Source organism: Nelumbo lutea, chromosome 2, assembly GCF_056320005.1.
Source record: "Nelumbo lutea isolate HS-2025 chromosome 2, American lotus-T2T, whole genome shotgun sequence".
In the NCBI taxonomy this organism is placed as follows: Eukaryota; Viridiplantae; Streptophyta; class Magnoliopsida; order Proteales; family Nelumbonaceae; genus Nelumbo; species Nelumbo lutea.
The window spans coordinates 34,024,764-34,039,370 of record NC_142685.1 but is presented as its reverse complement, the minus strand read 5'-3'; the positions used below and the strand labels follow the sequence as shown (position 1 = coordinate 34,039,370).

Below are 14,607 nucleotides of genomic sequence, written 5' to 3'. Positions count from 1 at the left end.
ATTCCCAATCAATTTGGGAAAGAGGGGTTGAAGAGTCTCCTGTAGTGGCCACATTAGCATTTCCCTTCTTGTTCTTGATCCGGATAGGCATAAGATTCCAACAAGTATCCCTGGTATGCTTAGGCTTCTTACAATAATCACACACCGAGTCTTTCTTATCTTCCCTCCTAATCTAACTTCTCCCCTTGTCTCCATTCGGCTTAGGTTTGGTTGTACTAACCATAGCCGACTAGTCAATCCCAAGCTATCTCAGCATGACATTCCTCCTGCTCTCCTCCCTAGAAACAAAGGTAGGCTTGAGAGAGTGTCACACTCTCCCTATAAAGGATATGCTGCCTAACAATGTCAAATTCAGGGTTTAGTCCTGCCAAGAACTCAAAAACCCTATTTTTCTCTACCAGTTTTTGATAGGTTGCTGCATCATTTACACTTTCCCATACCACAGTTTCTAAGTGATCTATTTCCTGCCAAAGGGTTTTTAGCATGGAGAAATACATGGCAAGGTGTTTTTCTCTCTGTTTTATACTAATCACCTGATTCCTTAACTGATAGGCTCTGGTTACATTTTGCTTCTGAAAGTATGTTTCAGTCACTCCATCCCAAATATCCTTTGCAGTATTAGCCCATAGGAAATTTTTGCCAATATGAGGTAACATAGAATTACATAGCCAGGACATTACCATGTAATTCTCCTGCACCCATCGAGAATAATCTATATCAGGTTTCTTCTCCACCCTAGTGATGTACCCTAATTTTCTATAGGCACCAATAGCCATCTTGGCTGATTGTGCCCACTCTAAATAAATTGTACCATCAAGTTTTACTATAGTAATGATTTCCGACCCAAAAATATCACTACTACCTCCAACACCCAGTCCCATGGTACCGGTGGATTTCACCTCGGTATTCCAATTCTTCATATTACTTCAAATAGTTCAATGGTAAGAAAAAATAGGTTGGAGAGCTTCCAAAAGAAATTTGATCTTACATGCACAGAAACAAACCCTTTCCGAAGAAGAAAACCCTATCTAGAGAGAAATCTCTCTCCTTCCAATGCCTCCCAACAGAGAGAAGAGTGAATCAATCACTCGAGGCTCAGAAAACTCTAGAAACTTAACCGCCCTCTTCAAAAAAACAAAAGAAAACTAACAATACCTGGGCGCCCAAGATCAGATCAAAAACAAAGAGTCAACTTTTCTAAGACTCTTCCTCATACTCCAGTTCTTCCTTATTTTGATACCGAACAGTAGATCACCTTCCTAATGACTAGATCCCACCAAAAAATCCAAGAACTGGGCAATCTATAGCAGATCGATCAGCCCTTTGTTACTTCATGCAGTCGATTGATCTAGGGCTGCATGGGAATGCTTGAAGAACCCTAGCTGAGGCTCTGATACCAAGTAGAAATCTGATGAATTCAAAAATATGAAAAGAAAAAGTAGTTTCTTGAAGAGAGAAGGAAGAGAGAAGAAGAAAGAAGAAGAGATCTTGAAAAGAAAAGAGAGCAATAATTTGGCCACCCCCTTCACTTATTATTTATATTAAAAATATAAGAGTACAAAGACAACTATGCCCTTATAGGGCGGCAAAACATAAAACAGCATATAAAAGACTAAAAAAAATAATAAAATTTGGACTCACATAACTGCTGTGGTCCCCACTTCCTGTCTAACAACTAACATAAAACATCTACTCATAAAACAACACAAAACTGATTAATATTCAACAGTAACATGATGAATTAATGTTCTCATCTTTAAATAGTTTGCACTAATACCACAACATGGCCCTTTGAAATGTTTTCCTTTTTCTTCGGGTGTGAAGAGTGGCCTTTGTCATAGATTAGTTATTTTGTGGCAACATTTCTCTTTTCCTGGTTTATAGTTGCACCCTACAACTTGATTTTGGACAAAGCTCTCCCTGCTTTTTGTCAATATTAATTTCTTCATCTTAACTTGATAGATACTTTCCAAGGCAAGATCAAAGGAAGAGCTAATAGATAAAATCACCTTCAAGGTTGCTCACTGGTTAAAAACTTTGGAGATATTCAAAGATTACTCCTTTATGATATTTTAAGGAATTGGGTGGCAATTGCAAGTTCTTCAGCACCAAAGGCTTTGATACAAGAGAGATGGGCCCCACCAACAAATTAAAGATTTAAGCTAAATTTTGATGGTAGCTCTTACAGCAATCCAGGTCCTTTGGACATAGGTGGAGTAATAAGAGATGGTCAAGGCAAGCTATTGACTTAGGCCTATAGGGGAGGGTAAAGCTGTCAATGGATTGGGTTTACCTGATTGACCCAAACCAACCGAACTGATTATAACAGTTCCGGTTCCATGATTTTGTCCCAAAACCCAATTAATGATTGGGCTGGTTCTGGTTCTGGTTCTGGTCTGTCCTGAACCGATTATTTTATGAAATATATAATATTTTCTTAATTTTCTTATAATTTTTATCATACTTTTAGTTTGAAATGATAAATTCGATAGATAAAAAAATATAATATTAGTTAAAAATGTTTAATTTATTAACATATAAATTATTTAGTATTTGTCAGTCAATTTGTATTAAAGTTATGTTATAAAAATTTAAAATTTAAGTTAACTTTAAAATAAATAAATATTGTTTTCAGTATAATTGGGTCTAGACCGATAGACATGATTATTACCTGGGACGGTCTTGGGTCTATGATTGGTTCTAATTGGACCCAACCTTTGACAGCCCTAGGAGGGAGTCTCTAAGGGCTGAAGTTTTAACACTTCTTCAAGGGCTGAGATTGATGAAGAGATTGAGATTTAGACAAGTGGAAGTGGGCGATTGGAAGTTGGTAATAGGATGGTTAAAATCAAGAAGTATGGGGATGTGGCAGTAGTAAGATTGAGGAAGGTGGCACTGAATCTATGAGGGTAGAGGGGAGCGGGAATTGAAAAGAGGTAGATAGAGCAGGCACAAGGGAGAAAAAAGATGACAAGACTGAGAATTGGTGGAGTTTATTGAAAGGCTAGGATATAGTGTCAAGGAGCCTTTTGATATGAAAATTTGCCTAAGAAAGAACAAGGGTGAAGGAAAGGTGATGAAAAGGAAGATGGGTGAAGTTGAAAGACTGAAGTTGGACATTGAAGGCAACAAGGAGTTTAGTGCGAGGAGGGAAAGGACAGAGGAGAGAAAGTAGGAAGGGGTTATTTAAAGGGAACTAGAGAGTTTCAATATGAAGATTTTAAGCTGGAATGTTCATGGCCTTGGTAGTGCCAAAAAGAAAGCAATCATTAAGGAAGTGATTAGGAAAGAGAATCTAGATGTTCTTGTCCTTCAAGAAACCAAACTGGCAGATTTTGATAGTAGATGGGCAAGAAGTATTTGGAGAGCTAGAGGAGTGAGTTGGGCAATGGCTCCATCTTGGAGGTCTTCTGGGGGTATGGTTGCTCTATGGAGAGAGGAGAAGATGATTGGAATTGAAGAGCTTGTGGGAAAATTCACAGTTTCTATAATGTTTTGGCAAATGGAAGACAGGTTTGAATGGGTGTTAACAAATCTATATGGTCCGATGGGTTTGTGGGAGGGACCATGGCATATTGGCGAAGACTTTAATGTGATCAGATTTACTGAAGAAACAAATAATAGGAGACGGGGGATTACCACTAGTATAAGAAGGTTCAATCATTTCATTAGTGTGCTTGAGCTTAAGAGCTGCCTCTTCTTCATAGTAATTATACCTAGTCCAACCTCCAAGCTAGCCCAATATGCTTCAAATTAGATAGATTCCTTTTCTTGGTGGATTGGGAGGAACATTGAGGTGGTTTTTTGTCTAGATCTCTGCCCAGGCTTACTTTGGATCACTGGCCTATATCCATTTACAAGGAGAATTTTGTTGGTGGACCAACTACATTTCATTTCAAGGACATGTGGTTATGTCATTTGGGATTTATTATAAGATTAAAGAGTTGTGGGGAGAGAGAAACCCAAGAGTTGTGTGGAAAGGGATGGGATTTCATAGGGAGTTTAAAGATTTAAAATCTAGAATCAAGGATTGGAACATCTTGGAGTTTGGGAGGACTGAAGAGAGAAAGCAATTTTTGGTTAATCAAATTGAGGATTTGGGTAAAAAAGGAGGAGAGGAGTAATTTGGAGGAAGGAGATAAAGAAACTAGATGGTCCTTGAGGAAGTAATTGGAAGATGTCTTTCATAAGGAGGAGATAAGCTGGAGGCAGAAGTCTAGGAACAAATGGATCAAAGAGGGTGACAGGAACACTAAATTTTTCCACACACTGGTTGATCAGATTGGTTATCACCTGGATAGAATTCCAGTCTGTTTCACATTTAAACTGCATGTCTACACAAAAAAAAAAAAAAACGTTGACTTGGTGAGCAGCCCATTGACCCGGTCGGTTGAATTGCTGAACTCTTTGATCTGGTCAATGGATCATGGGTCCAATAATAATTCTCTTTTTTTCTGTTACTTTTTTGTATTTTATCCATTTTGATTATTAATAAAAATTATTCTTTTTTATCACTTATTTTTCTATAACATGATGAATATATAATTTTATAGATATACTGAATTGTTTCTATAAATTTCTGTAATTTTCAAAAGATTTTGTACTATTTATTTATTTTATCTTTATTACTTAATTATGACATCATGGGTTGACTAATTTGACCCAGTCAATGGGTTATGGGTTAGTTAGATATGATTTCTCTTTTTTTTTTTTTTAATATTTTTAGCCATTTTCATCATTAATAAATGATAATTCATATTTATCACTTTTCTTTTGTCCAATATGATGAATATGCAATATTAGGGACATGCCAAAATTTCTACAAATTTTCTGTATTTTCTTGTAATATTTTTATTTTATCTTATTTATTATATTTTTAATACTTAATTATGACACTGTGGGTTTGATCCAGCTAACCCAAACAGTTGAAACGTTGACCCACCACCTGGACAGAAAAGTTGTTCCATTTTGAGTTGGTCTTAATTAAAAATACTGCAAGGAAAATGTTTTTCTTTTTATGTCAGACAAGTGTCAAACAATACTCCCCTTTCCCACGTTTTCAGACCAAAATGTTGTTTCTCCTATTCCCAAAAATTTAAAACTGTAATCCCAATTTTTCCCCATCCCATCAACCAAATGTGGGAAGGGAAGAATATTCAAGATTCATAAAAAATAATATTCTAGAATATTCCTTTTTTCCCCTTCCCTTCCTACAAACCAAGCACAGCCTAAAAGGCATTTCATCTACAAGAGCCAGAAAGTCCATATGGAATTGGGGATAATTGATAGATGCCCAAAAAGGTTGATAAAGTGAGACCAGACCTTGGATAGAGTTCATAATGGGTGAGAAGGTATGTCAATTTTCACTGATCCTCCCCAACTTGACAAAGGGCAAATCAATCTTCTGGATCACTATCCTTTGAAATAAGATAGAGAGATGGTTGAGAATTTATCAAGGTAGTCTGTCTACATAAAGATGTTTTATCAGAACATATCATTTTCCATACAGGCTGATATGATTAATGTATATTTATTGTAATGGGTGAATTTTTCAGAACTGAAATCTCTAGTTGTGAAGATATTTTAGTTTATGGAGAAAGCTAAATTTATGATTAATTAGCATTAGCTCCAAGCACTTTGGTGCCTGACTGTGCTAGCCTGTGACTCTGTTCATTGTAGGATGCATTTGTCTTATGGGACACCTATGGCTTTCCACTGGATCTGACTCAGGTATATGCAGAGTAGATAGCTAATTTACTTCCTAAACATTTTCCTAGAGGCTGGTCTGGGTAAAATTCTTGCTATCATAGCTCACTTACCTTTTCTTTTGTAACAGCTGATGGCAGAGGAAAGAGGTCTTACAGTTGATGTACAGGGATTTAATACTGCCATGGAAGAAGCAAGAAAAAGATCTAGAAATGCTCAGAATAAGGTATCACGTCTTGTCCACGTTTTATTACCATTGGAACTGTTGACTGCACTAATGTTATTTCTTTTTAGATGGCACAATGTATTATTCTATTATTTATTTATTCAATCCATAATCTTGTTCATAAAAGAAATTTCAAATGGTCCAGTATCTCTTCTCGAATGAGCAGTGGAGGCACTCATGGTTGATTCCCATGTTTTGCTTAGATCATTATTTTCAATTGACATTATTGTATAATGTTGTATGTTTATATTAATAATTGGCAGCAAGCTGTTGGTACAATTGTAATGGATGCTGATGCTGCCTCTGAGTTGCCCAGGAGGGGAGTGTCTCCAACTGATGATAACAGCAAATTTATATGGTTCCAGGTTAGCTTAAACATAAGTTCATTTATTTTTATTAAAGATTTGAGTGGACTTATATAAATAGTATGCATATGCATATATGGTGTATACATAAATATATGCACATATATACCTAATGAATGTCAATTATCATGGTTGTAGCTCTGGTCATTTTCTCTTTGCTGAACTATTTTTTAATTAGAACTGAGCTTTTTATTAATTCATTAAGTAGAATTTGCTGATAACAGTTTCAGATGAATGCCTTGTGAAGGAAAGTAGAAGAAGCTGAAAGGTTTCAGCAGTAAAGAAGAAGAAGAGAGGAGAAGAAAAGAGAGTGGGGTGTTGCCAGAATTGAATGAGTCTGGCTGCCAGCCACTCTTGATTTATATACTTAAAATAAGAATGGAAGATTACATGAATACCCTTAGTAGGGCGGCTACTTTAAGTAGCTGAACTCACAACTTAAAATAATATAAACCAATGGGCCTAAGGCCCAATTACTTCCTAACTTAACAACTTAAAAATAAAAATAAAAGGCTGGGCCCAATAACTTAAAATCAGCCCAACTCAACGCTCACCCTCAATTTGGGAGTAAATGTCACACATTCCCAACTTGCATAGATCATGTTCTAGCTTGTTCCTTGCAACAACTTTTGTAAGAATAGTAGCAAGCTGCAAATCAGAAGCAATGTATGGGAGACAAGCTTCCCCTGAAGTCACCCTTTCTCTTATGAAATGTCTGTCCACTTCAATGTGCTTTTTGTCCTGTCATGCCGAACTGGATTGTGGGCAATGTTAATTGCTACTTGATTATCACAGTACAACATCATAGGTTCTTCTGCCTCAACACCAATCTCTCCTAGCAAGGAACGGATCCAGAGAAGCTTTGAAACTCCATGTGCCATGGCTCTGTATTCAGCTTTTGCACTTGACCTTTCCACAACTGTCTATTTCTTACTTTTCCACGAGACAAGATTACCCCCAACGAGAGTGCAAACTCTTGATGTAGATCTCCTGATATCAAGACATGGTCAGCAAAAAGTATGCCTCTGCTTGGGTGTCCCTTCAAATAAGCAAGAATCCTGTCAACAACCTCCCAATGCTAGACTTGTGGGGCATGCATGTATTGGTTCACCACACTCATTGCATAGGAGATGTCTGGTCTTGTCATACATAAATATAGTAGCCGCCCCTCAAGTCTCTGATATCTCCCAATGTCCTTTACCAGCTCACCTTCGATTGCATTAATTCTATGATTCTAATCAATAGGAGTATTGGCTGCCTTTGTTCCAAGTTTCCCTGTTTCTTGTAAAAGGTCTAGAACATACTTCCTTTGAGAAATGAAAATTCCATGCTTTGATCTTGCAACCTCAATGCCCAAGAAAAGCCTCAGCTCCCCAAGATCCTTAATTTCAAATTCTCTATGCAGATTCTTCTTCAAACTGTTAATCTCACTCTGGTCATTTCTTGTAACTACAATATCATTCACATAAACAATTAGAACTGACACCAGAGACCCCCTCCGCTTCATAAACAAAGTATGGTCTGATTGAGTCTGAGTGTAGCCAAAAGCAATCAAGGCCTTCCTGAACCTGTCAAACCATGCTCTGGGAGACTGTTTTAAACCATAAAGTGACTTCTTCAATCTGCATACCTTCCCCTTTTCAGCTGTTAGACAGTTTTGTATGCCCTTAGCTTCAATCAAAATTGATGTACTTTATGAGTTTATTGTAAATGAATAAAAGTGCATATTTGATTCATGTTCCCTTGGTATGTTTCTGTGTAATACCCTTAAACTGGACACTTATTGAGACTCGTGTTAGTTTAGAAAGTTCACAACCAGTGGGTCGGTCTGGGGAGACCTATCCTGACAAGGCTAACACTGTGGTGCCATCAAGTCGGTTGAGGTGGCTTGTCTCAGCTACCGGGGTGAGACCCCAGGCACATACAGTGTGGGATTAATTGAATCTTTGAACTGGACCAGATTTCCAGTATTGCCCTGGACCTTGGAGATTGATGGGCAAAACTGGAAAGTTACACCCGACCCCTAGACTCGATTATGATACTGCACTAGGTGTTGGATCGGGGTGTCTTTGATGTACCAATCAGTGAGATCCTTAGCGGGGGTCAAAACCTGGGTATGTTGGGACAATCCGAGAATTCATCTGAGTGGGTGATCATAGTGACAGGATCAGCCTCTTTGTCGGACAAAGGTAATGATCGGGGATGCGCTCTCACTGTTGGAAACCAAGACTGCTGGCAGCCGATTTCAACCGTTGAGATTTGTTTTGCAAAGTATATTTTATATGAGATATAAAAGTATATATATATTATGGTTTCTAAAATGTTTGCAAAAGGTTTTAATTTCCGGGATCCATATAAGTGGAGAGTGCAACACTGTTCCTTGCAGCCGAGGGAGAGGTCCTCTCTTGTCGGGCAGTGTATGATCATTAAGGGCTGAGAGGTTAAGTGTAAGACCATTGAGGATAATACCTGATGGGCTAATCTTGCATCTGCCCACAGTCCCTGGGTGTTACAAGGTGGCTTGGCCCAGGGACCACTTAGGGTAAGTGTTGGGCCCATAGAGCCCATTTGATGGGTTTCAGGGGGTGCACTGTCTTTAACAGTGTATTCGACCAGGCCTTGTAACAAAGGTTGGGCCGAACCCATGTGGCTGATGTGTAGATCAATTCTTGGGTCCCACGCCATACAAGGAAGCCCAACTGGGCAGCAGTTAGGAAGGTTGAGTGAGCACATAAGCTTAATGGGCCTAAAGCCCATTTCGAACTGGGCTATTTATTTAGTTAATTAAATGAGCGAATATTGAGATGGATTAGCAGATAGGATAGGGTCTTAATCCTATCCACTCAGAGAGTCCAGATCTGAATGTGATTCAGATCTAGAAACCTCCTAATGGGATTAGGATAAAGCTAATCTAATCTGCAGATAAGATAAGGGTTTATCCTTATCACTAGAAGAGAAGGCTGATCCAAATATGATTTGGATAAGCACCTCCTAATGGGATTAGGAGCTGATCTTTTAAGTTAACAAAAAGAAGGAGGGGGCGGCAGTCTTGAGAGAGAACAACAAGAAACACATCAGATCCTCTTTAGTGCTGAAATCAAGAAGAGAGAATTCTGCAGCCTGCGAATACTCTCTTGCCGCCTCCCTGCTCTTGTCGCCCTGTTTGCTAGTTCGATCTCCAGCTGTGGGAGAAGTCAAGATTGGATCTTGACATCAGTTCTTTGAGAAAGGATTGAAAAGGAAGCTGTGTTCACGTTCCATTCTACTGTTTCTTGCGAAGGACAGAGTTCTTGGGGAAGAACACTGTTGATTCTGCTCCATCCTGCACTGCGCCATCTTCAGTGGGAGCAGTCTTTGGATCCTTCCTTGGGCGTGAACACCTTCGTTGGGAGATATTACTTCTCCATATCAGGTATTATTCTCTCCCATTCCTTTTGGTTCAGATCTGGTTTAGTTTAAGGTTCAAGATTTATCCTTGAAAATATGATTTTCTAAATAGGGAATGTGATTCCCAATTGAAGGGAGAGGAAAAATTTTTGAAATTCGCCCCTTATTCCGCAATCTATGGACGTCCATGTGATGGACCCCCTCCGCTTCATAAACAAAGTATGGTCTGATTGAGTCTGAGTGTAGCCAAAAGCAATCAAGGCCTTCCTGAACCTGTCAAACCATGCTCTGGGAGACTGTTTTAAACCATAAAGTGACTTCTTCAATCTGCATACCTTCCCCTTTTCAGCATCACTGTAGAAACCAATAGGAAGATCTACACTTCTTCTTGCAAATACTCATTCAGAAAAGCATTTTTTACATCAAGTTGGAAAAGGGGCCAAGAGTATGTAGCAACAAGAGAGAGAAGGCCCATCTCTTCCTGGTAGATCCACAATCTCTCATGTCTGATTCTTAATTGAGGCTTCCATCTCTTCCTGCATAGTTGTCTTCCACTCAGGTTTGGAGAGAGCCTCACTAACACCCTTAGGTATAGACACTGAGTCAAGGGAAGAAAAGAAAGCACGATGAGAAGAAGAAAGTCCACTATAGGATAGGTATTGTGAGATACAATGAGTAGTACACTTTCTCTTCCCTTTTCTGAGTGCAATAGGAAGGTCCAGGTCATCGGTAACAGGATTAGTAGAATCAGTAGGAACTGAAACATTAGAGGGATCAAGAGGAATACCTGAGCCCATGTCAGCCAAATCTGGAGTCTCCAAGTAACCGATAGGAAGTGATGTGGGTTCTGCTGCAGTGGAACCAACCTCCTTGTGAAGTCATAGGTGTTGTCACGAGTAACACTGAGAAGCAGGATGCAATGGAGGTGGTAAGATAGGTGACAGAGGAGGATCAAACACAGGAGTGGACACATGGATTGGAACTGGAAGAGGAATTGACTGCTCACTCATTTCCCCAAAACACCCCTTGAGAAGAACCCTTCGAGAAAAAGGATGTGGACTCAAAAAAGATGACATTCATAGTAACATACCGACTCTCAGAGACTGGGTCACAGCAGTAGAAGATCAAGACTGTAATCAGTCTTGAATCCTAAAAGATTTTAGGTTTGCAAAACAGAAGAGAAAGTGAGAGAAAGGAGAGAGAATAGAAGAGAAACAAGAGAACACAAGTTGTTGAAAGGAGGGACAGATTCTTAATGATTTGCCGCCGCCACTCTCTTAATAATTATAGGTTATGTTTAGTACATAATGGAAAGGACACATCTGCCCTTGGTACTTACATAATAAATAAAGTAAATAAAAACCGAAATAAATAACAACTGAATTAACAAACTAACTCAAACTAACACTACTATAACTGAAACAAATAACTACACTGCTGCCCTACGAACACAGTGGGGACCACTACAGTGGGGTCCACATCAGTGTTCTCTACACTCCCCCTCAAGTTGGGAGTAGATATCTATCATGCCCAACTTGGATAGGTCTATCTCTAACTTCTTCCTTGGTACAACCTTGGTGAGGATATCCGTGAGCTGCATATTAGATGTGATGTACGGAAGACACACTTCTTGTGATGTGACCCTTTCTCGCACAAAATGTCGATCAACTTCGATATGTTTAGTTCTGTCATGCTGCACTGGGTTGTGGGCTATATTAATAGCTGCCTGATTATCACAATACAACATTAAGGGCTTTTCATAGTCAATACCCAACTCTTCAAGTAGTGACCTCAGCCATAAGATTTCAGCCACTCTATTAGCCATTGACCTGTATTCCGCTTCAGCACTGGAGCGGGAAACAACACTCTGCTTCTTACTCCTCCAAGAGACAAGGTTACCTCCCACCAGGGCCCAATCGGCATTTGTATAGACTTCCACCCTCATGTGATTATTGTTCTTGAGCAATATACCTCTACCGGGCATCTCTTCAAGTATGCTAATATTCTCTCTACCGCAAGACGATGAGAAGTTCTAGGGGAGTGCATGTACTGGCTAACAACACTAACTGCATAGCTGATATCCGGCCGAGTGAGGCAGAGATATAGAAGCTTTCCAACCAATCGTTGGAACATAACTTTGTCTTCAAGAGGCTCCCCACCCTCTGCACTAATCTTGTGATTTTGTTCAATGGGTGTATCGGCCGGCTTAACACCCGACTTTCCAGTTTCCGCCAACAAATCTAGAACATATTTTCTCTGAGAGATAAAAATCCCCTGCTTGTATCTAGCAACCTCAATACCCAAAATGTACCGTAGTGCACCAAGATCTTTCACCTCAAACTCTTGATGAAGGAGCTGTTTGAGGGACTTAATCTCATGACTGTCATTTCCTATCACCACAATATCATCAACATATACTGCTAGTAGTGTCAGAGAGGACTCCACCCTCTTGATGAATAGTGTATGATCTGACTGGGCCTGTACATAACCAAACCGTCCAAGGGCTAATCTGAACCTATCAAACCAGGCTCTAGGTGACTGCTTCAAACCATACAATACCTTGTTCAGTCGGCAAACCTTCTTACCTGTCTCTGTATCATAGAATCCAAGAGGCAACTGCATGTAAACCCCTTCTTGTAAGTCTCCATTCAGAAAGGCATTTTTAACATCCATCTAAAACAGGGGCCAAGAATGATTTGTTGCAAGGGATAACAAAACTCGAATGGTGGTCATCTTGGCTACTGGGGCAAAGGTCTCCAAGTAGTCTATACCATAAGTCTGAGTGAACCCCTTTGCAACCAGCCGGGCTTTGTACCTTTCAATAGAGCCATCAACATTATGCTTCACAGTGAACATCCATCTGCATCCCACCAGTTTCTTTCCTTTTGGTGGGTCAACCAGTGCCCAAGTATTATTCTTCAACAGGGCATCCATTTCGACTTGCATTGCATCTTTCCATTCTGGCACTGATAAGGCTTCTTGCACTGTTCTTGGAATAGGGACATCGGCAATGGAAGTGAGATAGGACCGGTAAGATGGTGATAGACGATCATAGGATAAGAACTGTGAGATCTTTTGAGCTGTAGAAGTGGTGCAATGTCGTTTCCCTTTGCAAATGGCAATAGGGAGATCAAGGTCATCCACAGGAAGGGAAGTGGCAATAGTGAGAGGTATCTTAGTAGGCTCTGGATCTGGAGGCGTAGAAGGAACTGGAGCTGGCCGGGACTGCCGAAGACTAGGATAAACCTGCCTGCATCGCCTGTGATAGACTCTCAACTTCGGCTCCCTCTGACCACCCTCACCACTACAGCCTTCATTACCTAGTGGAATAGGTAAAGGAATAGCCCCACTTCCACTCTCACTGCTCTCCCCTTGAGGAAAGAAACTCAAAACAGCCTCACTTTCACTGCTCTCCCCCTAAGGAGAAACCCTAGGATAATAGGGTGTCTCCTCAAAGAAGGTGACATCCATGGAGACAAACTGTTTCCCTGAAACCGGATCATAGCAGCAATAACCCTTTTGAGTTTGTGCAAAACCAAGGAAAATGCATTTGGAGGCCTTAGGTTCAAACTTGGAATGATGGGGCCCGAGAAACTGAACGAAACAGGTACAACCAAAGGTTTTAAGGGGAACAATGAACAACTCCTCATCTGGGTATAGAAGGGAAAAGGGGGTTCTCATATCAAGGACCCGGGAAGGAACTCGATTAATGAGATAAACTGTCGTGAGGATAGCATCACCCCAGAAGCGAATGGGTACATTGGAGGTAAACATAATGCTTCTAGCCACCTCCAAGATATGCCTATTCTTCCTTTCGGCAATGCCGTTCTACTGTGGTGTATAAGGGCAAGTGCTCTGGTGAATAACTCCATGGCTAAGAAGGTAGGAGGTCAATGGCTGAGCAAAGTATTCCTTTGCATTATCAGATCTAAGGACTTTGATTTTGGTCCCAAACTGAGTGAGAACCATCTGATGGAAGTTTTGGGTCAGAGCAGGAACCTCATCCCGAGAATGCATAAGATAGATCCAAGAAAACCGGGTATGGTCATCAACAAACAATAGAAAATATCTATACCCACCCATAGAAGAAATATGATATGGCCCCCAAACATCAGTATGCACAATATCAAAAGAGGAATTACTCCTTTTATTACTTAAAGAATAAGAGGTTCTACAATGTTTGGCAAACTCACAACTCTCACACCTCAACTTTGATAACTCAACAGACTCAAATAAAGCAGGAAACAGACTCTTCAAAGACTTAAAAGACAAATGACCTAATCGGTTATGCCAAAGCATAACCGAACTCACAGACTGGGAAACAAAAGACTTCTTATCCACTGACTCCTCCCGACGAGAACTCTCTCCAAGCAGATAGATCCTGTTCGTCTCACAGCCAGTCCCAATCACCTTCCTTGTCTCCAAATCCTGAAAAACACATCGGTCAGGGAAAAAGGTTATTGAACAGTTGTGTTTGGTAATACTACTAACTGAAAGCAGGTTAGTATCAAGCTTAGGAACATGCAAGACAGAAGATAAAGAGATAGTATCCGATAGCTAGATGTCCCCCTTGTCCGAAATGGGAACAAGAGAGCCATCAACAATGGATACTCTATCTCGGCTAGAGGATAAGTGATAAGAAGTGAACAATGATGGCAAGCTAGTCATATGGTCAGATGCACCTGAATCTATTACCCAGTAGTGATCAGTATTACCTGGAGCTGAAGCATGGTAAGCTGGGGCTCGAGTACCTGAATGTGCAAATGCAGATGTGGCAGGAGCTGATGGTGACTGAGATGGCTGAGCTGAACTCCCAACTTCCTTTTCCAACTATATGAAGGCAGCCCGAACAGTAGCTAAAGTCTCTAGGGATGTGCTTGATGAGGATGTTGAATCAGTGTTCACTGCCATATGAGCATTACC

The 14,607-nt window shown here is 40.1% G+C and overlaps 1 protein-coding gene across 1 annotated transcript in view; it reads left to right on the top strand.

Annotated features, from left to right (window-relative positions):
• The window catches only part of LOC148869758 (alanine--tRNA ligase-like), a 55,788-nt gene that overhangs the window by 22,183 nt on the left and 18,998 nt on the right, over nucleotides 1–14,607 (top strand). Inside the window, 3 exon segments of the mRNA XM_088972769.1 lie at nucleotides 5,680–5,730; nucleotides 5,837–5,932; nucleotides 6,196–6,297. Of these exon segments, the coding sequence (XP_088828895.1) occupies nucleotides 5,680–5,730; nucleotides 5,837–5,932; nucleotides 6,196–6,297 (249 nt within the window).